General features: G+C 37.0%; 1 protein-coding gene across 1 annotated transcript in view; it reads left to right on the forward strand.

Moving 5' to 3' along the window:
• Positions 1–27,604, forward strand: part of SLC17A6 (solute carrier family 17 member 6) — a 39,725-nt gene that overhangs the window by 9,434 nt on the left and 2,687 nt on the right. Inside the window, exons 4-11 of the mRNA XM_003428300.5 lie at positions 10,551–10,665; positions 12,214–12,301; positions 12,417–12,503; positions 15,372–15,514; positions 21,279–21,428; positions 25,096–25,228; positions 25,971–26,081; positions 27,027–27,154. Coding sequence (XP_003428348.1) covers positions 10,551–10,665; positions 12,214–12,301; positions 12,417–12,503; positions 15,372–15,514; positions 21,279–21,428; positions 25,096–25,228; positions 25,971–26,081; positions 27,027–27,154 — 955 coding nt within the window. The remainder of the gene's footprint in view (positions 1–10,550; positions 10,666–12,213; positions 12,302–12,416; positions 12,504–15,371; positions 15,515–21,278; positions 21,429–25,095; positions 25,229–25,970; positions 26,082–27,026; positions 27,155–27,604) is intronic.

The raw sequence follows: 27,604 nt of genomic DNA on the forward strand, positions 1-27,604 counted from the left end.
GTAGCAAAGGGAAAGGGAGAAAAATCTCAAAAAAGAAAAATGACTTTTGATGGAAAGAATTAAAGAGACTTACCCATAGGATGGTTGACCCTTATTTACTCTTGCTCATTTCCAGTTTCAGATTCTCAGTGGCAGCATTATGAATGCCTTAGTAAATAAAAAAATACTTTAAAAATAATTTTCACTTGTAAATAATTCTATCAATTTTCATATGTGTACCTCTAAATACTAGACTATACAATATCAAATCAAAATACAATTCATTAGCAAAGGATATGTTCAAAGTCCTAACCTTATGTTTTCCAAGTGCTAACGTGCTTTCATTTCCTGCCAAGCAGGAACCACCTTTGCCAAGTTTCTCTCTTTTTTCTCCTTTTCTTGGACATCTATGGAGGGAACTTTCTTTGTAAAATCGAAGGCCATGGCCTTCAGCATAGATCACAGCTCAGATGACAGATGATTGGCTCCAGCACAAATGCTAATTTATATGATATTGTTTGTCCAAGAGATGTTTGGGCCAAAAGATTGATCACCAATTTGAGCTTCTAAAATGATCATTCGGACCAAAGTTCACCTTCTACTAACAGCTAGATATTCTTACAGTGATTGATTTGATGATGAACTTAAATCCAGTCAACAGTTATTTCATAAATGTATTAAATAATTCCAGACTGAAGAAAAGCATCCTCTTTTGGAGGTATGCCTTTGATCAAAGATGGAGGAAAACAGCTCTGGGTTTGTTTTTTACTCGCTTGAAAATCCCATTCAATTTATAAAGTGTTTCCATGAACAATAATAATAATAATGTTGGTATTTGTTAAGCGCTTACTATGTGCCGAGCACTGTTCTAAGCGCTGGGGTAGACACAGGGGAATCGGGATGTCCCACTTGGGGCTCACAATCTTAATCCCCATTTTACAGATGAGGTAACTGAGGCCCAGAGAAGTGAAGTGACTTGCCCACGGTCACACAGCTGACAAGTGGCAGATCTGGGATTCGAACTCATGACCTCTGACTCCAAAGCCCGTGCTCTTTCCACTGAGCCACGCCGCTTCTCTAACAAGCAACATGTATGAACTCATTCAAAGCTGCTCTAAAATGGAACTCACTTCATTTTAGTGAGGTGCTAGGTAATGATTTTTCTACCTAAAGGCACAAAATGAGCTTGGATTGCATTTGCTTTAGAGGCCTCACGCACAAACCTGAGTGAGAACATAAATTGGGCATAATCCACAAAAGTAAAATTTTGGTGACTACACCCTCTCATGATAAATTTCTCATTAAAAGAAAATGCAGTAAAAAAGATGTAGAAACCAGCTCGAATTTACTGGCCGAGGGATGCCTTGCAAAGCAGTGATGATAACACCAGCTGTTGGTTTCTTATTTTCTGGGATGATGGGCTAGGAATTATGAGAAAACAATGAGCTCAGTCCCTTAAAGGAGAGATCATCTTGCATCATGCCCATCTCTGCCTGCACTTTAAGGGGGAAAGAGAGAGCCTAGCAGAAGAGGTTAGGCTAAAGAATAATTTGGGGGGATGAGTGAAGAAGCATCAATTCTCAAATATTCCTGGTTTAATTGTATAGCAGTGTATGTACCAAGTTGAGTTTTAAGGGGATAAGACTGCTCCTGGCCAGACATGGAATTTTTTCCATCCAGATTTATTTAGAAATTCAGTATTTATATCAAAAATTATATGAGATTATCTTTTTTTAAGATTCAAGACTTGCAAGACTATCTGGCCTTCTAATCCCTTTCCATAATGGCAAATAGTGAAAGCAGTTCAAAGTGTACGCAGAAAAAACCCTTCAGAGAACCTTGTTCTAGATTTAATTGTCATTTTATTTCTTGCTGCCTAGCAGCCTCTGACCTTTCCATTTACAACCCAGTATTTGATGCAGCACATTCTTTAAAACTGACTTATGACTTCTCCAACCAAATCAGATGCAGAAAAATGTACAGCTCAAAAAAAGAATTGAAATGTAAGTTTATGTGATTCCGTTGAAGTTCTCTCACTAATTACAATATTTAGAAATGGAAGTTGCAGTGTCCATTGTGGCGAAAGTCTTATAAGGTGTTATATTTCTATATGATTCAATTATTTAATCTTTAATGCAATTCACAATAGAAGTCATTGCCCACAGAAAAATGCTCTAAATCTCATTTTGAGGCTTTTAAAAGAGCAGACTTAAAGTGCTATTATTACAGCAGCATTGGCATAGATCCTTCACCTCCCAACAATCCAGTGGTATTCATTTGTTATGCATTAAGAAAATGCAGAGTGCCAGATTCTAGTTAACATCGATTATTTTTTTTTTCTGAAGTCTTAGATAGTTTAGTTTTCACCCTTACATAAATATAGATCAGTTTCCTATTTGCTCTCTTGTTTTCTAAAGTGCATCTCAAGGCTCCTGATTCAAACTTGGCTTGGATATAAAAATGAATTTTTTTTTTTTTGATGATTGTGAGAAAGAAGCTGAAGTATAATAAAACCAGTTGCCAGGATCGAACCTTCAGTCATCACTTGAACTGACATACAGTTAACACATTTCTGCAGCATACAGTCTGCTAATCATAATGTCTGTTTTCAATGAATCAGAGTGCCAACTGTAGTCCAAATGAGAGATCACTATCTATTACACCAAAGATCCAGACAAAAAAATCCAAGAATTAGAGAACTGAGCCTTTAACATCCCCAGAGGACCCGAAGATTTGTAGCAATAGAGAGCAGGGAAGTCTCTCATGCCTTCCTAGTACTGAGTCATTAAGGATCCCTGACTCTCTCTTCCACTCAGTAATATTTATCTCTTTTTTTATTATTTTGTACTTCCTTAAAGGCCATATACAAATAAGAGTGACCTAGACAATAGCTTTATTTGTACCTAGGGAGAATGTGGGTTTTAGGGCAAATGCTCTGGCTGTCTGGATATAGTTTGAGATACTGCAGAGGTCTGAGGATATGTAATTTCTGTCAGGTCAAGAATATGCTGTGAGATAATTAACTTGGTAATTTGTGTTTTTCAGCTATTGTTTTGACAGGTAAAATGCAGATCCATTTCTGTTGAAAGTCATTTTTTTCTCAAAGCCAAAAAAAAAAAAAAATCAATAGATTTAGATACAGTTGTCCTCGAGGAAGGCAACATTAAAATTTTAAACAAATTACAAAAAAATTAGTATTTTAGCCTGCATTTTCCCTAACACTCTACAGTCTTTTCATGTTGAACTGTGAAATGATTTTCAGAGAGATAAAACATTTTATCCAGAAAAGATCCTACGTGTTTCGTGTTCAAAGTACAAAAGGATTATTACTATTTTTTTTTTACAAGAAATAAAGCAATGCAACACATCCTTTTTGTTTATTAGGATTATTTCACTGCCAGGACTAATTTAGTGTCACCACAAATTGTCACTTTTTTCCCATTTGTCATTTTTCACCGAAGGTCCTTAACCTCTAGCCCACAAGCCTTTTATATGTGAAAAGAATCCAACAAAGACTCCTTGAACAATGGAGCTGGCCTTGAGCTAAGGAGGATTTTTTATTTTTCAACTCAGCTCTGGCCTTTCAGGAGTTTGATCTTGGAGGGTGGGGATGGGAAAAGGGGGGTCACAGTCACCTTTCTGTCTGACGAGTGAAAGCCTTTCCTCCTCCCTGCTTGATGCTACCTTATCCAAGGCAAGTGTTGTTCACCATCAGTGTAGCAATCCCCAAAGCTGGCACGTGCCATTCACACCCCCAACCAGAGCTGCACGTGCTGCACTATTTGGCTGCAGGGCTGGAGAAGACCAAAGGAGCTGGTGGGGGAAGGGTGGCATCAGGTGATTAGCTGGTGGATTCAGTCTCTCTCTGCCATATGCCACTGCTGAGGCTGCCTATTTTCTCTGTCATGAGCGATGAAGTCATTTTTACAGCTTAATGAGGTATCAAGGGATTTGGGGTTGTGTGTGTGTGTGTTGTTTTTTTTTAATATCAAAGTGGGGCATCAGATGTGGCAAAATGAAATATGGAGGATCCTGTTTGATTGGATTTAGACAGAGGGGAATCGGTCTGCCCTTATTCATCCTCTGGGAGAGGCTTAACCTCACACCTGGTGTGAGACACACTGGCCCCTATGTACAGCTTCGAGTCAGACCCCAAATGGAAATAGATTGATAGAGTCTGCAAAAAATAGAAACACATATTCATGAATGTTCCCATTCCCCTGCCACTTCTCTGAACAAATTCCCAAGGGCCCACCAGCTCATAGGGAACCGGAAGATGTTATGTGCTGTTTGACTCAAGTGAACATGAATGAGATTTCATGCTAACTCACTAAGCGACACTCTGAATATTAATACTCTTGCAAATCCCTTTAGATAAACGTACTTTTGATGGTCTCAGAGCTAGAGAATTCTACCCATTTGCTCTATAATTCCAGTAGTGTGATCTAGTGTAGTGTAGTGTGATCTACACATTTTAAAGTCTCACTATCAGTCTAATTATTTAAATCACACCTATCTCAGTGAAATGCAGTTGGAAAATGTTGCAACTTTAGGTTCAGGTGTCTTTATTCTTATGTAGAATGTATCTCTATACTTATTTTTACACTTTCCACAGAGTCAACATATACAGGAGCTATAGACTAGGTTTCCTCTTGCTACTATTTTTAGAGTTCATTAGTCTTGCTGTATTAGTCTTTTCAAAGAAAGCTTTTTTCTGTAGCCTGTGATATACAACAGAAAGAATTGGGTGGAAAGCAAAAATTTAAGTGCACTTTCTGGTGATGTCATAGTTTACAGGTTTTCATCAATAATACAGTCATTATAGAAAATTGAGTTGTGCCACGAACCAATTATTTACCTGCTTGTGCATAATTCTGGGTGTTGTCCCAACTTGGACTAGTCATGTCAACAACTTGAGCTTCTTTTTCTATAGGGAATGCATGGTTGGGCCTGAAATTAAACTAGTTTATCCTCCAGGTGTCAGAAGCATACAGCTCAGATATTCTTGAGTTCTCTGTTCAACAAAATTTGCTCATGCAATGGACTTTCTACTTTTTTCCTTGGGAAATTCTCTAGGATCTCTAAATCTCTTTCAGGAAATGTTTACTGACTTGAAGCCTTTTCTTCCGACTCTCCCATCCTGCCCCCTCCCAACTTGGCACACTTCAATTCCATTATTCATTGAGTCACATTTTTGTTAAACAGAAGTGGATCCAGACCCTAGTACTAGAGTGAAGAGAAAAACAGGGAAAGGGGATACCAGAAATCAGTCATTGCTCTACAGTTTGGCAAGATAAATCCTTGTCAAAAATGGACACCTCTTATTTTTTCCTGGGATGAGGAGTCGTAGTAAAATACACTCGAAGCCCACTCAGCGATATTCTACATTATATAGACTGATGATAAATGCACAATGAGATATATTTTTTAAACCCAGCTATTTAAGTCAGGGTGGTATGTTCTGTTATATATGTTTGTCAATTGTAACATATGTTAGACTGACCGTAGTGTTTCTGTTGAAAATGGGCCATTGAGCCACTGTCCTTGTTTTCCCTCTCCCCTACCCTCATGGTGAGAGTTGCAGACAAGGAAAGAAAAATATATTGACAAGAAAAGGAGTAATATCTCTGAGAAATCTAGAATATTCAAATTAGAAGAATGTGGTGAAATAGATGGGAGACACATATATTGCGCATGCTTGATTATTTAATGGGAGTAGGTAGAAATCAGTGAAAGTCAGTGTATGTCAGGCTGACTAGCTTCAACAGGGTGTGATATTTAAATCTAAGTCCAAGATATTTAGATATTTTAATAAAATTGCCAGGACAGCCTACCCAAATCTGTTGCTATTCTGACTACACTGGAATGTAGTCAGCCTCAAAAAAGCAAAGGAGCAAGCATTTCAAAAAGGATTCCGGAAATTAATTGAGAGGTAAAATATCATTAGCTCCGTAGTTGAAGCTAGACTTACACAAAGAGTGAGCAAAGTAAATGAAATTACATCCAGTTGGACAAGTTGATCATTACTGAGTATCATCATTAAAAATCAGTAGCTTGCTAAAAACTGAGGGTGTTCTAGACAGATTCTCTTTCCTCTCATACTCTTTCTTCCTATCTAACTCTCTTTTCTCTTTTTCCTATCTCTACTCCTTCTCCTCTGTATTGCCATCCTTTTCTTTTTGCTTCTCTCTTTTTTCTCTCTCTACTCTTCTTTCACTTCTCTCTTCTAATAATAATAATACTACTAATAATTTTGGTATTTGTTAAACTCTTACTATGTGCCAGGCACTATGCTAAGTGCTGGGGTGAAAGCAGCAAATAGGGCTGTCCTTTTCTAAGATGGTAAACATGAAAATACCTTAACTGTAGATATGGTTTGAAGCTCAGAAATCCCTCTTAGACTGTATCAGATTCAGTCAAGTTTTAGAGATCAGGAGACTGACATAAAGGTTAAAAGTATGCTCCCCTACTTCTAAAAATGCCATGCTAAATCAATATAACTGCCAAAAGAATGTAATGACTGCCAACTATATTAAACTAAAGACAATTCAAAGTCCATGAAATTTTACCAATTGATCCAATCCTAAAAGCTGAACCTGAGAGGCGAGGATTGAGAAGGTATTTTATCTGGGCAGTCGGGTTTAATGATTTCATAACCTTTTTCAATGTTGTTTGGACGAGTTAAGCATGAGGTTAAAGTGGGACATATACTTGAACTCATCCACCATCTCAAGTGAGGATTTATCCACAGGAGCATTGAGAAGCTCACACTGTGCTGTCAATCAGATAATTACTTTGAAACACTTTTGCAAGGTTGCAATTCAGTCTGCAGCTCTGAGTTCACTGGAAAGTGCAAACCAGGTAAATAAATAGTTAAAACTGATACTTTAGAGAATCTGTTTGATTTTGTTTAATTCTTCTACATTAAACAGAAGAACAGAATAATGTTGATATGCTGGAGAGGTTATTTGGACAGGAAAGGTGAACAAGATAAATATATAGGATTAAAATGGACCTTAGTACAGGTCGATGCATCACTGTTTCAACTAAATATTCAGAAGGTTATATTTGTTTTTAATACTATTTTTAATTTTCATTTATTTTTACTTGTTTTTTCATACCATGGATTTTAGGCTGAATATTAGGGCATGTATTAAGAGACTAATGCGTGTTATTTCAGAATTTCACTACCCTATATCTCCTCAGTGCTGAGTATGGTGCTGGGAATGTTGAAAGTGCTTAACAAATACCATAATTAATATTATTATTATTATTATTTATCTCCATCTGGGTCACTGACAAATGCTCTGATTAGTTCAAATACAGCTTTTAGGCAAGTGATTGACTGGACAATAGGAAAAGTAGAAGCAGGAGACAGAGCAAGAAATAGGATAAGAAGATAATGAGAGGAACGGATAGAAGAACAGTGGAACAGAAGAGGAGAGAGCAGGGAAGGAGGAGGACTACACACTGAAAAGGACTGGCTCAAATATTGAAGCAGGGTTGAAAGGACTGTCCCAAACATTTTACATGATGTCATGGCATACAGCATAAATATGTAATTCAATATAATAACATTATATGTAACATTTTTGGTAAAGGGAGTTTATTTTCAATCCGCCCTGCTTCCCTGGTGCCCATTTCTTGAGCAAGTGTCCATGGCACCTCCACTCCAAGATCCTGATTTGTGCCCCACTAACAGATCACTGTCATCTCATCACTGGAAGAAGCTGCATGCCTGCCATCTTTAGAAGGTCCAGCACTGCTGGCTTGCCTGCAAACTGACTCTGAGAGCCTAGAACTACCAGAACATGGGGCAGGGAGTTTGGGAGTGGGGAGGAGAGAAAGCATAGCCAGACACTGGGGAATGATTCACCTGGTGAGGGACAACAGAGGCTGGGAACTTCTACTGAAGCAACCACATAGGGATGTCCTACTAGATTGTAAAAGTCCTTAATGGCAAGGACCAGAAATAACTGTATTGTACTCTCCCAAGTTCTTAGTATGATCCTTGGCATAGAGTAAGTGCTAAATAAATATGATTGATTGATAAGGAGAGGGACAAGTGCTGCAATAAATGCAGGAGTAAGAACAAGTGTACTGGGCTGAGCCAGGTATTTCACAAGGTTATTCACAAACATTTCACAAAGTAAATCTCCTCTTCAAAAGGAATATTAATATTCTGAAATATATGGAGAATCCTGAGGTCATTACCAAATCCACATGGTCTCTCTATATGTAGATTGAGATAGATATATATATGTTAATGGGGTTTCAGTATGGTTTTAAAATAATGGCAATGTATGAGAGTCAATTTTGATAATACAGGTATTAAATTAGATATTGATTTGAAAAGCAAAAGTAGACTCTAGACTGTAGAACCTAGTTTCTAAACTGAAAGTTCATTATGGGCATGGAATATGTCTACCAACCCTGTCATATTAATTCAATCATATTTATTGAGTGCTTACTATGTGCAGAGCACTATACTAAGTGCTTGGAATGTACAATTTGGAAACAGAGGCAAGCAACAGAAACAAATGTACTCTCACACGTGCTTGATACAGTGCTCTGCACACAGTAAACAATAAATATGATTGATTGATTCATTGAAATGTGAGTAATCACAGGAAAATTAAGGATATGGAATTGGACAATTACCATAAATAGTTATTGAAAAAAAATCATTAGCCTTTCTGGTTAAAACCTCATTAATAAAAAAATTAATAAAATTATTTCAAAGGAAGGAAGGATCTAAAAGCATCATGACAATATTACTACACTGGCAACATTGAGAACTACAACCTTAAAGGAAGTGATGCTTATCTTAGTTTTTAATAGAATGGAAATGACATTTGTTAGGTGATGACCAGAATTTACATGTGACAGGATAATTTGTAGTTGTAAATTTAAGAATGGATGAAAATGCATCTCTGTGAAGCCTAAATAATGAAAGCAACCACAAAGCATATTGGAAAGGAGAATTATTCCTTGGTCAGAGTACTTGGATTACAAGACCAATGAAAAATTTATAGGAGACATTTTGATAAAAAGCTCTGTACGTTTTCTACCTCAGCATGTTCACCTGCAGAACAGAGCATGAGTTTACTTGGAGGTGTGCATATGAAGAAAAACATATTAGTTAATTATTAATATGTTAGGAAACTGGTCAACTCTAAAAATAACAGATAAATTCCATTAAAAGGGTACTCAAACTTTAAACTGCCCTCTTCCTTCCTATATATATTTTATTAATCTGGCTAAAATCTTGAAGGATATTAGAATAGACCCAGTTGTTTTTTATTGGCATGAATGTTGTGACAATCACTGTGATATGGCACAGTCTCCTATTTTTGGAGAATCTTATGCACTAGGTTTATAGGGAAAAATGCTTTTGCATTTTTTCTAAAGATGGAGAAAGGGCTTACCTATAATCAGCGTTTTGTATATCTTTCAGTAAATAGGAAAACAGAAAATAACATTTATATTGTTAAAGAAGTTCTAAAGCCTGAACAAAGTGTTTAGGAAATTAAACATATAATTCAGACCAATTATTTTTTGATGAGTTTGCTGCAGTTTATACAAATTCAAAAGGAAGGTGAGCCGTGTGAAATAAATAAAATGGATTACGTGACCTTCCAACTAAACAATGACAAACCTATGAGTTCATATGAATGCATATGAGGCAAGCTTTATGGGATGAAACCTCTTTTCAGCAACTCATAATCCATTTTTCAAAGTTTTATAGCAGTTTTTCTGAAATGCAGGATTCTGCAATTCTATCTTTAAATAGTTGCATGTTAATGGCCCTATTAGCAAAAAAACTTAGGTGTTCTTTTCCAGTAATCAATCACTGATAAACCCGAAATCTAATTCTTTGACTTTGATTCAGTCAAACCCAAGCAGTATTCACAGTGTTTTTTCAGGTTCCTTGTTACAAAGTAAATCATGCAAGCACTGTCACTGAGGTATTCCACAACTATGAGGTTTATTTTTTACACATATTAATAATAATAATGATAATAATGCTTCCCCGTGGCTCAGTGAAAAGAGCACGGGCTTGGGAGTCAGAGGTCACGGGTTCAAATCCTGGCTCTGCCACTTGTCAGCTGTGTGACTGTGGGCAAGTCATTTAACTTCTCTGTGCCTCAGTTACCTTATCTGTAAAATGGGGATGAAGACTGTGAGCCTCATGTGGGACAACCTGAATACCCTGCCCTGTAAAGCTACCCCAACTCTGCTGTAAAATTTTTCTGTGATATCAAAAATAATTTTTGAGCTAACAAGAAACTATTTTAGCTTATCTTCTTTCAATCACCTCCTTCCTAATTGTTCAATTATAAACAACCTTGAATGTTGTTTCAATTATTTGTATTTTTTAAATAATCATCAGTCAATTGTATTATAATTGAGATCATTAACATTTTCTTCCTTTTCTAAAATAAAATACATCTTGGGAAAGAGTTTCCTTCTTTAAGTATCTCTGGTGTGAGGAATTAACTTACCATCCATTTTAAAAAGTGATTTATTTTAGACAATGCTGTATTTTTTTACTCTTTTTTCTTTTACAGGGTTTTTGGGGCAGCTATACTCCTCACTTCTACCCTCAATATGCTAATTCCCTCTGCAGCCAGAGTGCATTATGGGTGTGTCATCTTTGTTAGGATCTTACAGGGACTTGTTGAGGTATGGAATTGAAGACTCTCATTCCTATAAGCTTGTATATTAAAACCAGCAAGTTTTCTTAGTTATGACAGAAAATGCTATTAATGAAGATGTATTAAAATGTTGTAATGTAATGATACAATCTCCTAGATTAGCAAATATAGGAAACTACTAGTCAGAATGTTAAGTGATGCAGTTTAACAGGGTTTAGCACCTTTTGTAAATGGAATGCCCTTGTGGAATACTTAGTCATTTTGGACCAATGATTATCTTAAAAAAACCCAAGCTAATATGTGTACTTGCAATATATTTTGGTAAGAAGGTTTTCATAATTACACTGATTTTTTTCTCCTCATTCTTTAGGGAGAAAGTTTTCAGTCAACGTCTTTATTTTTCTTTCATTACAGATGAAATGAAAGTCATGACTGAAAGACAATCTTTTCTTGTCTGAATTGATTCTCTTATATTTACTCCAGCATATATCATGGTGCTTTTTACATAGATCAGGGAACCTAGTTTGCTAAAAATAGTGGTCAAAAACAAGGCAGAATTTAGCAATTCCTTTGCTTCCTAGACTAATTAAAGAATAAGAGTCAGCATTGGCTAGAAGGGAGATTAAAAGAGACTAGGAGAAACACATGAGGGTTGATCAAGATTAGTTATAGTATTTAGCACTGATCTCACTTGGCTGTTTATAGGGACTAGGGATGTTATTAAGGCTCTTAAGATCTTTTTGAAATGCAGAATTGGAAAATGTGAATTTATCTTTTTTAACCTTGGAACTAATTAAATTTGACATCTTTATAGAAATGCAGAAGGAGGAATTTGTTTTAAAACTCTCTATTAATGTGCCCTATCCTCTTGAAAAATCTTGGATAAAAGCCTACAAAATAGCATTTTGTAGGGTGGGCATATTGCTGAGGCAGCAGGTCTTATTATATTTTCTAATGATTTGAAACCTTCTGTAGATCTTTAGCAGGAAGTTACCTCTTGAAATTATGTCTTCAATCACTTTCTCCAAACAGATACATTTCTGAACTATCTTTGGTAGAAGATTGTCTATTCACTTTTATAAAGATCTCTTAGTATGGTGACATTTCAGTAGTGAACTCCAGTCCTTATTGTCGAGTTGTTGTTTTATGTTAGATAATTACTCCACACTTATCACATGCCTTTCACATAGATCAGTGAATACTAAAACTACCTAGTTTGCTAAGAAAAATCAGTAGCAAGGCAAAATTTAGCAAATCCTTTGCTTCCTAGACAAATTAAAGAATGAGTCAGCACTTGAGTTGTTTTTATGTTAGACAACCTACTCTTTCTCCAAATGAAGTCCTTAGGCTCTTGTTCATGCTTTCATGAAAATTAAGACTAATTGCTTAGCTTTTTTCTAAATATCCCTTTAATAAATATTCATATATTCAGTCAGTGATTAGCATTCCTGTTTCCTTAACCTTTCGCAGAGATTCTTTTGGAATCTCTCTGTAACAGAAAGGACAAAAGAGATGTCTTATTTTCTGATCTCTCATTGATCTGAACACATTAACCACTGAAATCCCCTTCCCTCAGGGAGTCACCTACCCAGCCTGCCATGGGATATGGAGTAAATGGGCCCCTCCTTTAGAGAGAAGTAGACTGGCAACTACTTCCTTTTGTGGTAAGTAACATCCATTTTGTACTCTTCTCAAGTATAAATGGCGGGGGTGAGGGGATACAAAAATAGGCATCCATTTTCAATTACGTTTCCCCACTTTTCTCTTTTTTTTTAATAGGTTCCTATGCAGGTGCTGTCATTGCAATGCCTTTAGCTGGGATTCTAGTGCAATATACGGGATGGTCTTCTGTATTTTATGTATATGGTATGTTATATTTTTAGTTCATTTATTGACATGCCTTCTCCACATTTAGAGTAGATTTCATAAAATTGGCTGAAAGGAAACAAAAATTTGAAAACTATAGAAATAAGTGGCAAGGAAAATGAAAGATGCAATCAAATTAAACATTTTACATAGAGGCTGTTAAGAGATATATATCCCGTTGTGAGTGCTAATTGTCTAGATAGAAATATTGGCTAAAGGCACACACACATTTTAGGTTGTTGGAAAAATCAGAGTTACTGACTGAACACGGCTGGAAATAATTACAAAAATAGAACTCAGGATCTGAGTCAAAACACACTCTAAAAGGTCACAAAATACTCTGCACTGATTGACTAGAATGTTCAGGAGCTGAAAGACTCCAAAGATTAGAATTTTAGATTCTATAGATTCCAATTTTGAAGTCTAGATTAAAGCCTTACTTGATGTCAAAAATAGAAGAGGTCTTAATTTGTGCAAATTAAAAAAAAGGAAGGCCTTCCAAAATATTGAAATGAGTTCTCAAGAAGGATGAAGTGAGGGAGAAATTGGAAAGATCAGTTATCTGAAATCTAGAATTAATGATTCTAGATGGCTTCTGGATTATCCAGTGGAGACGCTCTATTCTTTTTGTAAAAAGGCAAAGAAGCTAGAAACAGAAACGATTCGCAAGATCCAGAATGATAAAATTTATTACCAGTCATTTAGGCTAAAAAATTATTTTGGGAAAATTATAGTTAACATTAGCTTATTCAGAAGATATTTTGATACTACAATCATAGTCACTGCTGTTCATTTTTCATGTTTCCATCAAATCAGATCAACAGAATATGCTAAATTTAATCTGACAACTGTTTACCAGACAGGAGTATTTTTAAACTTCACTTTAGGACTGGCATTCCCTTCCAGATTTGTTCTTTCCTTCCTTTGAAACCAGTATTTCCTTCATGGGACATTAGCTCAGTGATAAGAGGCTACGAGTGGGAGACTCAGCCCTCAAACCCAAAAGCTAAGAAGGAATTGAAGCAATACCCATACTCGAAAGCAGTGAGATAGCTCATGCAAATTGAACAAACTTACATTAATTTTCAGAAATGTACCTGACTGACTCACACCGATGAAAGTGCAATGCACCAGAATGCAAATAATTTCACGATAATAATAGTTAGGATCCTTGAGTAAACCATTCTTATCTCTCCCTATAACGGTATTGTCATGAGCCCATCTCTCACCATTAGGCACTTACTCTATAAATCTGTCCCTGGTCTTGTCAAGCACCTCACTATAGGTTCAACCCCATCTCTCATTGTCAAGCAATTATTCTATAAGCCCATCCCTGGTCCTGTCAGGCACCTATCCTAGTCCATCCCTGGGGATATAGCTCCCCGTACTGTCCCACAGGCCCTCAATAACAAGCTAAACCACAGTGAAACCAAACCACCACTTTATATAGTAGAAAGATTGATGATAACAATAGTATCAATAATAATAATCATGGTATTGGTTAAGTGCTTACTCTTTCCCAGTCACTGTACCAAGCGCCGGAGTGGTTACAAGCAAATAGAGTTGGACACAGTCCTTGTCCCACATGGGGCCCACAGTCTAAATACCCATTTTATAGATGAGGTAACTGAGGAACAAAGAAGTGAAGTAATTTGTCGAAGGTCACACATCAGACAAGTGGCAGAGCCGGTATTAGAACACATGACATTCTGACACCTAGGCCAGGGTTCTAACCACTATGTTTATTCAGTTCTTAATAGTCTAATTGAAGAAGGACACACACACACACAGACACACACACACAGCTGCCAATCCAACTGTTTTTCCCAAGTTCGTGCAGATGGTCTCACATTGGAGGAGTTTGAGGATTCTGGGTGCACCCAGCATGTCATTCTGGCATGGATCCTTAGGTGATTCCTCGCAGCCCTGCCATAGGGGTCTAGGCATGGGTCTTAGGTGGTATTCTGCCACTGCCGCTTGGGTTCTGGTTCTTAGCTCATGGCAACCAACTTATTGCAGTAGTTCGAATGCCATCTTAGGTGGTACCACCCGCCTGTTTCGGTTGTTTGGTCACCCACTCATGTCAGTTGTTTCAGCAGTTGCAGTGGATCCTGATTTGCTACTTCTGTCTCAAGTCTATTACTAGGTACCAATTTGTACATTCCAAGCACTTAGTACAGTGCTCTGCACATAGTAAGCGCTCAATAAATACTACTGAATGAATGAACTAGGGAAAGTCAAGGGGGACGACTATTCCTTCTCCCGTAACCACCCCCTGGATTTTTTGCAGGATAGCTTATCTCTTGTACCTCTGATAGTCTTTTTTCTGCCCTATAGCAAGATGGATCAGTGCCTCCTCAAGGTGGTCCTTCTATGTTGTCAATTTCTCCTCAAATTCTTCCTTCTATGTTGTTGTTCATGGTATCAAATGATGATTATTCACAAAACTATTTCTGTGTCACAAAATGGAGTCACTCCTGCTCACTACAAGTATTAACAGTAAAATCTTCAAATCCCCAGCAAAACTATAATGGTTTGCATTTCAAGAGTATTTTGAGACTGAAAATTCAAAGCCTTTTACAACTTATATGTTATCAGGAAGATAGAATTCTGATTTCTCATAACTTGAAACAGGTTCATTGAGATAGTTTCAGTACAAGTCCCATTCACGATGAATTGTGTAGACCTATAAGTACTGCAGAAACCTCAGTGTGGATTGAGGTTGCTTTGTGAAAAACAATCTCTATGTGTGACTTCTTATAACATCTTGATGTTACAAAAATGTTATATGAATTTAATTAAATATGTTGAAATGTTATTCCCTGTACTCACCATCTATTAAAATTATCTTCCTTTTATTCTTAACAGGGAGCTTTGGAATGGTCTGGTACTTGTTTTGGCTTTTGGTGTCCTATGAGAGTCCTGCTAAACATCCCACCATTTCAGATGAAGAGCGGAGGTACATAGAAGAAAGCATTGGAGAGAGTGCCAATCTTTTGGGTGCAATGGAAGTAAGAACATTAGTATTACATGATATATTTTTACTTTTAATTTATCTATTAATCAATCATATTTATTGAGTACTTATTGTGTGCACTACACTAGGTGCTTGGGAGAGTAAAATATAACAGAGTTGGTAGAATCTTTTGTAATCTTTTCCAACAACTAATGTCAATATTATTTCATTGACACCATGATTTTGGGGTTTTTTTTAGAAACACCTTCTTGAATATCTTGGACTCTTGTTGTATGTTGTCAAAGGCAGTTTTGAGCAATAAGATATTTACTTTTCTGCTTTGACCATTGCTATCTCATTCCCTTTAGTGCTTACCTTACTAGGCTCCCATGGGTAAGATGATCTCAATCAATCAATGGTATTTAATGAGCACATTGTATGCAAAACACTGAACTAAGTATGTCCACAGGAAAAAGATAATTCTAGTTTTGCCTTTTAAGTTATTTAACAGTTGATTCAGAATATTACAAGGACACATTCCTTTCATGTCCCTCAAGTATACTCCATTATTTGCTCTGTCGGATTTGGGGAAAATACTAGAAACAGGACTGATTAGCTAAATCACTGCAGACATCATTTGCTTACATAAGAAAATATATGGATATTCGGATTATGGATATTTCAAGTGCTGCATTTTCAGAATTTTGTCAGTAGCACAACTACAACCCAGTTCCTCACTGATCTTATGATGTCCTGAGAGTTTCATTGTTTTGCTTCTTATGAGAACATCAACAAAATTAGTGCAACTCTATTGTTTAGCACTCTTCTACTTTTGCTCTTTCTTCCATATATACCCATAAACTCATGTTCAATCATATTTATTGAGAGCTTGCTGTGTGCAAAGCACTGCACTAAGCACTTGTTGCATGTTCATGGGGAAAAGTTAATCTAGGTAGGTTGGAGGCAGAGCTTTTACTTCTTTTACTTCTATCACACAATCAATCAGTCAATCAATGGTATTTATTGAGCAAACTGTACTCCAAAGAATAAGTACAGTGCTCTATGCAAAGTCGGCACTTAATAAATACTAGGAACAAGAGAAAGGAAGAAATGGAGATTAAAAATAAGAGGAGAGGGACAGAAGGTAGAAAAGGAGTAGGCAAAGAAGACTGAAGCAATGAGGAAAAGGAAAGAGGAGTAAAAGAAACAAAGGAGTAAGGAGGTTTCATGGAAGAAGTGATTTTTTTTGGTTGAGTTTCAAAGTTAAATGGAAAAACAAAATATTCTAATCTTGGGAGAGTGGGGAATATTAGGTCCCATGACTCAGACAATGGGAGTGTTTCATGGGCCAGAAAGTTGTATGGTAGACAATGAGAATATAAAAAAGATTGGAAAATAGGTGCGATAAGCCCACTTCAATTTGAAACTAGTAGAAATCCACAATCATTTATTTTTAATAAGAGGAGATTTGTGTTTGAATAAATCCTTGAAAAAGATTATTTTTGGGTGTATGCTGTGGATAGGATAGATTTTAGAGGGGAGAGGATCGAAGCAGTGAAAGACAGCAGAAAGGAAGGTATTGAAATGGTCCAGGTATCAAATAATTAAGATTTGTGTTAGTGCTGTGATTGTGTAATTTGGATGGAAGTGGCAGAATGATGAAATTTTGTTAAGGAAGAATGAGAATTTATTAATTAAATTGCATGGGTATGGAGAATGAGAAAAAGGAGTCAAAATGACCCCAAAATATGAGGTGGAACAAAGAGGACATGGCTCTATTCAATCAATTAACCAATCAATGGTATTTATTGAGTACCTACTGAGTAGTAAGCACTGAACTATGAACTTGTGAGACTATAACAGAAACAAGACATACAATAATGTGATAGTAGTGGTACTTGTTAAGTGCTTACCATGCTAAGCACTGTACTAAATGCTGGACAAGATACAAGATAATCATTCAGAACAGTCCTTGTCCCATATGGAATTTGCAGTCTAAGGAGTAGGGAAACAGGTACTGAATACTATTTTCAGATACGAAAACTGCAAAGAGAAGTTAAGTGATTTGTGCAAATTCACACAGCAGAGTTGTGATTAGAACCCAGGTCCTCTGGTTCCCAGGCCTGTGTTCTTTCCACTAAACAATGCTGCTTCCATTCCTTGCCTCCAAGGTGAATACAATCTCATAGAGAAGACAGGCAAAAAATATTTATGAAAAGAGGGAGAAAGAGAACTAATGAATATACTTTTACTTCTGTTGCCCAATCAATGGTATTTATTGAGTAAAGTGCACTCCAAAGAATAAGTACAGTGCTGTATGCGAAGAGTGAAAAGAGCACAGGTTTGGGAGGCAGAGGACCTGGGCTCTAATCTCAGCTTCACCACTTATCTGCTGTGTGACCTTGGGCAAGTCACTAAACTTAGAACAGTGCTTGGCATATAGTAAGCGCTTAACAAATACCTACATTATTACCTCATCTGTAAAATGGGGATTAACTCTTCATCCCTCTGATTTAGACTGTGAGCCTTATGAGGACAGGGACTACAGTCTACATGATTATCTTATTTCTATCCCAGCACTTCACAATAGTGAACATTTAACAAATATGGTAATACAAAATTGGAAAATTCAGCAAATAATGTATACTAATCAAAATCAATTGTGTCAAGTTGACAACAATGGATTTTAATTATGATTAGTCACAGAATTAGTCACAGATTAGTCACAGATTAGTACAGTGCTCTGCACATAGTAAGCGCTCAATAAATACTATTGAATGAATGAAAGAAATAGTTGGCATCATGTTGTTAAAAAAGGCAGGAGATACTATAGCACATATATTAAGATCTACCATTTCTCCTCTAGGGTCAGTAAATCAGTCAGTGGTATTTACTGAGTGCTTATTGTGTGCTGAACACTGTACTAAGCACTTGGAAGAGCCAGCATAACAGAATTAGTAGACACATTCCCTGTTCAAAAGAAACATACAATCCAGATGATGAAAGGGTGACTATTCATTGGTAAGGTCATCACAGCTAATAAAATGTGGAAATTCAAGTTATACATTCCAATAACAACAATAATAATGACAATTATGGTATTTGTTAAGCGTTTAATATGTGCCAGGCACTACTAAGCACTAGGAGGGATACAAACAAATTAGGTTAGACGCAGCTTTTTTTTCCCACCTGGGGCTCACAGTCTTAATTCCCATTGTACAGATGAGGTAAGTGAGGCACGGAGAAGTGAAATGACTTTCCCAAGGTCACACAACAGACAAGTGGCAGAGCCGAGATTAGAACCCCTGACCTTCTGACTCCCAGACCTGTGTTTTTTCCACTATGACATGCTGCTTCTCTGCTAGCAGGATTTATATAGCTGCCTCAATTGTTTTTGGCTAATTTTGGCTCATGTCACACTTTTTATTTTATTTTATATATCACTTTCATTTTTCCAAAGCACTCTCATAGAAAATTTTATCTTCAAAACATCCCTTCAAGGTAGGAAAAGGTACGTATTTATTCCCCAATTTGTAGATGAGGAAATGAGTTATAAAACGTTTGAATTATTTTTCCCAAGGTCCCACATCAGGTGGGACTAGATTCCAGTTCCTAGTCCCATGTTCCTTCTTCTAGATTATGCTCTTGTCTTCACATGGACCTGGCTCAATAGCTCATTTTACACAGCCAAAGTAAGTGAAGCAAATATCTAGATAATTGAGGTATCTAATCCTTCTTTAGTCATCAAATTCATGAAATTAAGATAAAAATAATGCTGGTGGCCCAAATTGACTGGATGATTGCTTCACAGTTATACTTCCATGAGGTACTGCCATTCTTTCAGAGGGCATGAGTTTGTATCACGCCACTCTTGCCAAATGTCTATGTCAAAAGCATATCACAGTGGACAGTCTTAGTGGAAATGTCAAACAGTTAGTTGAAATGCAGAGACTAGAAATAAACTCTCAGCCACCAGCCTTGTGTAGGCTGATGGAACAATGTGAAGTATTTCAAGCATTCATTTCCTTGCCACATGATTTAATACATTTCAGATGCTCCAAATTCAATTTTAAAGCCAATATATGGCTATGGTGAAATTTTAACTTGTTAAATAAATTACATTTGGTTTCATAATGCATGAAATAGCTGAGAACTTTTAATAGGCACATATACCACTTGAAAATGAGTGCTTTGGCTGGATATGCCCATGATATTGATAAAAATAGCAGACTCCCAAATATCTTTCTTTATCACTACTTGTAAGATTTTGAAATTATTCTTTAAAAGGTAGGTCTATATTCTGAAACATCTTGGCACTTGCAAATGGGAACCAGTTTATGCTTTGAATAGAAATTTATATTTGTAATAAATAAAACTTAGACTAGAGTTTCCTAAATTTGAGGTGCTGTATCTTGTTCAAAATTTAAATGGTTGCCAGCCATCCCTTATTCTTCCCAGCTCCTTCTTGTCCTATGAAAGCATTCTTTTTTTATCAATCAATCCATCAATCATATTTATTGAGTGCTTACTCTGTGCAGAGCATTGTACTAAGCACTTGGAAGAGATCGATAATAGAATTAGCAGATATGTTCCTTGCCTATAATGAGTGTACAGTCTAGAGGGAGAGAGAGACAGTAAATTGAGTAAATAAATAGTTTATAAACTATAATTTAAAGATATGTACCTAAGTGCTGTGGGGTTGAAAGTGAGGTGAATAGCAAATGGCCTAAGGTCACAGATTCACTCAGTCATAGCCTAGTGTTGAAGGGTGGTGTCAGCAATCAGATCAATCAGGTACACAACACTAGAGTGATCATGAATCATCCTCAGGGACCTGTGTAGATAGAGAAGAGGAAGGGGTACATTGAAGGCAAGTGACACAACCAGCTCCAAATCCACTAAAAGCCAGGAAATAGCAGGATAGGAGATTCACTCGTATTTTGTCTTAAGCATTTAGATGGGATTTTAGGATGAGACAAGTTCTTGTATGGAAAGAGGAAGTCATGTAAGTAAATAGGATTCTTACTCTTTGCTGAGTAAAGGAGGACGAGGAGGAGGAATAATCAGGGCCTTCTGTCATATGCAATCTCAGTGTATTTCAATAAGAAGCCATCAATGGGAAAGCCATTCAGACAAGTCATCTGTGACAGAATGCTGCAGCCTGCCTGCATCTGGGCAGGCAGCATTATTTATAGACCACACCCTGGGTGCAGAACTTCTTTCCAGGCTCTCTAGGTAGTTACAAAGTAAGAATAAGTCACAGTCCCTTACAGTTCAGTAACGAGGCAAGAAAAGCTTACAAATAAACAAAACTCAAGTGATAGAAACATAAAACATAAAGATGTGAGTTGCGTAGAATACAGTACTCCAGAATCTACACTAGCAAGTTGGCTGTAAGTGTAATTCAGAATGCCAAGATTATTCTGAAGGTCATTCATGGACCTTAGCTAGTCTCAGCTCCTGGTTTTCTTGATAGAGTCTCAAGACTGTTTAGCTTCTACTGACTCCTAGAAGAACAGGCAGGATGATTTTCAGGAAAGGCCTTGATCAATGGTATAATGCCCAGCTTTGACCAACAAAGTCCTTTTAGAACCTACCTGATATAAGACCCAACTGAATGTTGGCCTGTCCTAAGGTAGAGCTGGGTTTGGTATTTTCATGTTTCTTGCTCTTGATGGTAAACTGTGTGATTCAACAATCTCCTAGAATATTTGACTTGATTGTTTCTTCTTTACTCATCCTATCTATATGTTTAAGTAAAGGCACAATTTAAAAATGAGATCTGGAGATAATGCTATTTTATTTATTTTTTGTTTCAGAAATTCAAGACTCCTTGGAGAAAATTTTTTACATCTATGCCAGTCTATGCAATAATTGTTGCGAACTTCTGTAGAAGCTGGACTTTTTATTTATTGCTAATTAGTCAGCCTGCTTATTTTGAGGAGGTCTTTGGATTTGAAATCAGCAAGGTAGGCAATAAAGCATACTTTCTTATTTTTGTTTTCGTTTGGTAATGACTGGAATATCCTTTTTTCATTTCCTTGCTTCACTGAAAAACAATTTATAATCCTTTACCAACACTTGGTCAGACTTAACTATTTAAACTTGTGCAAGTCATTATTTTCTGTTAATAGCCACAGCAGGAACCAGAGAATTGCAGTGTTACAAAGATTGGACTAGAGAGGGAGCACTGATTTGAAATGTGCTTCTGAAATCTTTTATCTACAGATTTTTCTCTTTCTCATAAAACAGGGCTGCATAAAACTGCTTGTTATAGATTTTCTCTAATTATATTGTGTCTATCCCAGTGCTTAGCACTGTAATTAACTCAGAGTAAGCGCTTAAGCAGTAACACAATTATTAGTGCAATATATTGTCTGGTAAATTATAATGGTGTGTTACCAAAGTTCATGATACGTAGATATAGATGGACATTTTACAAGAGATGGGAGTAGATGATGCATAATGGAAAGATAACATAATTCTTTTTGAGACTGTACAGATATAGAAAGTTCAAAAATGAATACTTTGTTGTTCCAAAGCTGTTGAATGTTCATCATCTCTCTTACTCAATTTTCAAAGAATAAATTAAGCTGGGAACCTTAAGAGTATGTACTGTATACTCATTTGAAAGAATATTCAAAATGCTGATCTGAAGAAAACTTGAGTTTCAGAGCAGCTATTCTAAGAGCTCTTTTGTGATTCTCGTTTCTACGGAAACCGTTTCCTCCATCTCTGATTAGAAAGGCTGCTTCTTATTGTGCTATTCTATCTGGAAGAGACATGGGGACAAAACATTGAGGGCTAGCCATTGGCAAGCACTGTGGGACTTTTACAAAGCTGAAGAACACGACTGAGGACTGAGAGGTCATTCTTGGGATCTAGGATGAGTTTAACCTCTAAGTTTATTTGGAGCATTGAACACTGTGTGGCTGCTGTGCTTCAGAGTAAAATTTAAGGCACCATTTGAGAGTAGAGAAAGGGTGTGGTTGGACAGGCCATACAAACCACTAGAGCATAAAGACACAGCAGGAAAAAAATATACAACATTGCTCATTGACTTAATTCACCTATATTTTTTTCCTTTTCTGAATCTCAGCATTTCACTAAGCAGAATAATCTTCTATGGGGTCATGGGGGAATTCCTGCAGGGTAACAAAATTTCATTTGAACAGAATTTATAATTCTCTTGAGAGATGTAAAAGTTGGAGAAGATGACTTGCAGAAGCCAAATAAATGCATGCAGAAGCCAAATAAATGCATCTATCAAGGAAGAAGAGACAGGACAATTCAGCCTAAGCCTTAGGAGAGGTTTGCATACATGCTCGACTGGTACTTATGGGCTGCTTTCTAGACAGTCGGTGGGCATCAACCCAGCAAGTTAAATTGTAAGTGGAGTAGAGTGTGATGCTCCAGGATATTATGGTGTGAATGGGCATATTAAGGACTAATTAAATTTAATTATCCAGGCAATATGTATTTGTTACTGTAAACAGGTGCCAGTCTAGAGAAATCTACAAACTTTTAAGGGTCATTTTTTCCTAAACCTTGCATCTCTTTAAGTGATTTTCCTTTCCTTAATCTCATTATGCTCTTCCTGGGAATAAAGGGCAACTTTATATGAGTAAACTCTGAATGATATGCTAAACCATCCTAGGAATTGTAATTTGTTAAAGAACTTCCTGTGATTTTTTTATGAAGCTGAATATCTTCATAATTCGCTGTTAAACTAATATGGTAAAGTGCTACATTGAACAGTATAGACTGTAAATTTTAGATTTAGATTTTTTTAAATAGCAAAAGAAATTCATGGTAAATTAATAATAAAACAGTGTTCATGTCTGCATTGCAAATATGCATGGAAAGCTTAAGTCTCAAGTGGGACAGGTGAAAACTAATTTCAATTTGATATTGTATATTTGTTAATCCATGATATTCAATCATATTTATTGAATGCTTACTGTATGCAGACCCCTGTACTAAGTGCTTGAAATATACAATTTGTTAACAGATAGAAAATCCCTGCCAAACAATGGGCTAACACTGGCTTGATACCAAATCTATAAGTCACCTCCTCCAAGAGGCCTTCCCAGACTGAGCTTCCCCTTTTCCCTCTGCTCCCTTTCTGCCCCCTTTTCACCTCCCCTCAGCTAAGCCCCCTTTCCCCTCTTTCCCTCTGCTCCTCCCTCCTCCCTTCCCCTCCCCTCAGCACTGTGCTCACTTGTATATATTTTTATTACCTCATTCATTTTGTTAATGAGGTGTACATCCCCTTGATTCTATTTATCGTTATTAAGTTGTCTTGTTTTTTCCGTCTGTCTCCCCCACTTAGACTGTAAGCCTGTCAGTGGGCAGGGATTGTCTATCTGTTGCCAAATTGTACATTCCAAGCGCTTAGTACAGTGTTCTGCACAAAGTAAACACTCAATAAATACTATTGAATGAATAAAAGTGATTTAAATAATCTTTTTAAACTGTATTGGAAATAGAAGAAATCCTATTAACTTAATTTTGCTTTAGGCCTCAGCCTACCCTCATATCATAAAAGCCAAATGAAGTGGGCTATACTGAGATTTAGGAAATTAAAAGAGTAAGCATCAATATACAGGTACATATTAAGAAGAAATTTGTAACAAATTTTCCATTCATGATGATTGGAGTAATAAACCCCCAGACTTGACAAATCAGTAAAGAAATGAAATCAGAATGCTTTACTACTATTAGGCACATTCATTCATTCATTCATTCATTCATTCTATGTATTGAGCACTTACTGTGTGCAGAGCACTGTAATAATAATAATAAAGTTGGTATTCGTTAAGTGCTTACTATGTACAGAGCACTGTTCTAAGCACCGGGGTAGATACAAGGTAATCATGTTGTCCCACGTGAGGCTCACAGTCTTAATCCCCAGTTTACAGATGAGGTAACTGAGGCACAGAGAAGTGAAGTGACTTACCTAAGCACTTGGAAAGTACAATTCAGCAATAAAGAGAGAGAATCCCTGCCTACAACGGGCTTACAGTCTAGAGGCGGGGAGACATCAAAAAAGTAAACAGGCATGAATATAAATAAATAGAATTATAGATATGTACATATGTACACAAGTGCTGTGAGGCGGGGAGAGGGAGGTAGAGCTAAGGGAGTGAGTCCAAGCAAAGCAGAGGGGAGGGGGAGCACAGGTAAAAGGGGGCTTAGTCTGGGAAAGCCTTTTGGAGGAGATCAGCCTACAGTAGGACTTTGAAGAGGGGAAGTGTGATTGTTTGGCAGATCTGAGGAGTGAGGGCATTCCAGGTCAGAGATAAGACTTGGGCCAGGGGTTGACAGCTGGACAGGCAAGAATGAGGCACAGTGAGGTTAGCACCAGAAGAGTGGAGTATGCAGGCTGGGAGGTAGAAGGAGAGAAGGGAGGTGAGGTAAGGAGGGGCAAGGTGATGAGACAGCTTTGAAGCCAAAAGTGAGGAGTTTTTGTTTGATATGGAGGTTGATAGGCAATCATACATGAATGAATAGCTATTTTCAGAAGAATTTGTAATTTCATCCTTCTTGTATATTATATGAAACTTAATCCAGAAAATGCAGCCACTGGGAATGTTATTACTTTTCAAACATTCACCTGTATTCATTTTTCATTAGGTGGGTATGCTATCTGCTGTTCCACATTTAGTGATGACGATTATTGTCCCTATTGGAGGGCAGATTGCAGATTTCCTGAGAAGCAGGCAAATTCTTTCAACTACTACAGTGAGAAAAATAATGAATTGTGGAGGTAAGCCTTTGTAATGGGGCTAAGAATTTAAACAAACCATACTGTACTGTTGTCCTTCCTACCATGTGAAAATCAATGGCACAACTGGCCTGGGTTGCCTTCTCTTATTATTCTAGTGATTTCTATTGCTCTTGCTCCATTATTCATTTTGAAAAACTACCCAAATCGGTGCCCTTCCTAAGTCCCACAAATGTTGGGAGCCTCCCTATTGTGGGTGTGTGTCTGATCTTTTTAGTCCAACATTTTTTTTAATTTCATGGTATTTGTTAAGCACCTATACAGTTCATATTTCACAGGGAGCTCACAATCTTAGTCCCCATTTACAGATGAGGTAACTGAAGCACAGAAAAGTAAAGTGACTTGCCCAAGGCCACACAGAAGGCAAGTGGCAGAGCAGGGTTAGAACCCAGGTCCTTCTGAGTTCCAGACCCGTGGTCTATCCACTAGGCAATACTCCTCCTCTTAACAATTGAGGTCTTTATCTTCAGTGTATCGTTTCATTCATTTTTAGCATTTGGCCACTGGCAATGACACCTGTCAAGCAGGCCAGGGTGACTATCAAGGGGTCCCTGTTTAATCAAGTAAAATTCTTTTCAATTATGCTGATAATGGACATTATATTTTATAAAATAATTTGAATTTAATATTTTTAGGACCAGTTAAAGTAAATGATCAGAAACTTAAATCCACGATTTGTTGATATTTAAATTTCTGATAATTTTATTTTCTTCTATTCTGTCAGGTTTTGGCATGGAAGCAACTCTACTTCTGGTGGTGGGCTATTCTCACACTAGAGGAGTGGCCATTTCATTCTTAGTGCTTGCAGTGGGCTTCAGTGGATTTGCTATATCTGGTGAGATATGATTTTGGTTCTTTTAGGCTTTTGATATTAGTTCTAAGGAGATTTAAATTCAGTTTCTCATTTGGGATTCTTATTAACAAGGTTGTTTTATCCAGAATACACAGAAGGGAAAAATTCTGAACTTCAAAAATTGGATTCAGTCATTTTCCTTTGTTTTTTAAAGCCAAAAACATCCTGAGTAGAAACTTCAAGCCTAATTATTCCATCAGAGCCAGTTTTTTGGGCAGGCAAGCACTTTATTGCCTGGAGGTTCCAATTTTAAGGCATCATGTGGGGAAAAAAAATTCCTATTAATAACTGGCCCACAATGGGAAAGATGATTAAAGGAGTGGAACTACTGAACCATCATCATCATCAAGATCATTTATTCATTCAGTTGTATTGATTAAGAGCTTATTATGTGCAGAGCACTGTAATAACAACTTGGAAGAGAGTACAGTGCAGCAGAATTAACAGAAACAGTCCCTGCCCATAAAGAGCTTACAGGCCACAGGGGGAGACAGGTATTAACATGAATAAATAATAGATAGAACCACTTCTTAAACTCTCCTCCCCTTCCATCAGCTCTAGTTCAAATCCTGAAGCAAGGCAAGGCCATGAGCCCAAATGATTGTCTGGTGCTGTGCAATGTCTAACACAAACAGGATATGATTGAATTCAAAATACTTAAGCTACATTTGTGTGTGTGTATGTGTGTGTATATGTTTAATGTCCCCTTATCCAGTAAGTATGCTCACTTACATGGTCTAGCCTCACCCTATTGATAACAGAGCTCTGAAAAGTGGCTTGGGCAGCACAGGCTCATAACTACAGAAGGCTGTAGAACACCATCAGAGTAATTTTTCCAGTTTTTTTCAAGTAATAAAGGATAACCACAGTTCTGACTGGAAAAATGTAGCCTTATGAAAGTTGTGAAAGTTTGTGTGCTTATTTCAGGATTCAATGTCAATCACTTGGATATTGCCCCACGATATGCCAGTATCTTAATGGGAATTTCGAATGGGGTTGGCACGCTGTCTGGAATGGTTTGTCCTATTATCGTGGGTGCGATGACCAAGAATAAGGTATGTTTCTCAAATGAGTCAAATGGGCCATTTAAAATTGTTTTTTGTTCGCATAAATGGAGAGTGCAATTGGAAGCCAGAGCCCAGATTGTTCATTCTCTTTTCTATACAATCCTCCCATTCTGGCTGAACAGCTCCACCACTGTAAAGAGATATTTGATTTGAGTTTCAGAAAACAAAATCTGCAAAATGTTTGTTCCTCCAAAAAGCTGTTAGTCCATCTCACTGTTCAAATAAGCTGCATACCTTTCATTCCCTCCTAACTGTCTTCAGCAGTTTTCAGAGCTTTTGAACCTCCCTCTGAAAGCCCTTTCCACTGACAAATAGTTTTTGAATGACAGCTCACATAATCAGTAGAGGAGGAGTAAAGAACTGATCTAAGAAAAATAAAAAAGGGAATAATTTAAAGTTAAAAATAATAAAAAACTATCATTTTTTTCAAATTAAATT

The sequence above is a fragment of the Ornithorhynchus anatinus genome, chromosome 3 (assembly GCF_004115215.2).
Source record: "Ornithorhynchus anatinus isolate Pmale09 chromosome 3, mOrnAna1.pri.v4, whole genome shotgun sequence".
In the NCBI taxonomy this organism is placed as follows: Eukaryota; Metazoa; Chordata; class Mammalia; order Monotremata; family Ornithorhynchidae; genus Ornithorhynchus; species Ornithorhynchus anatinus.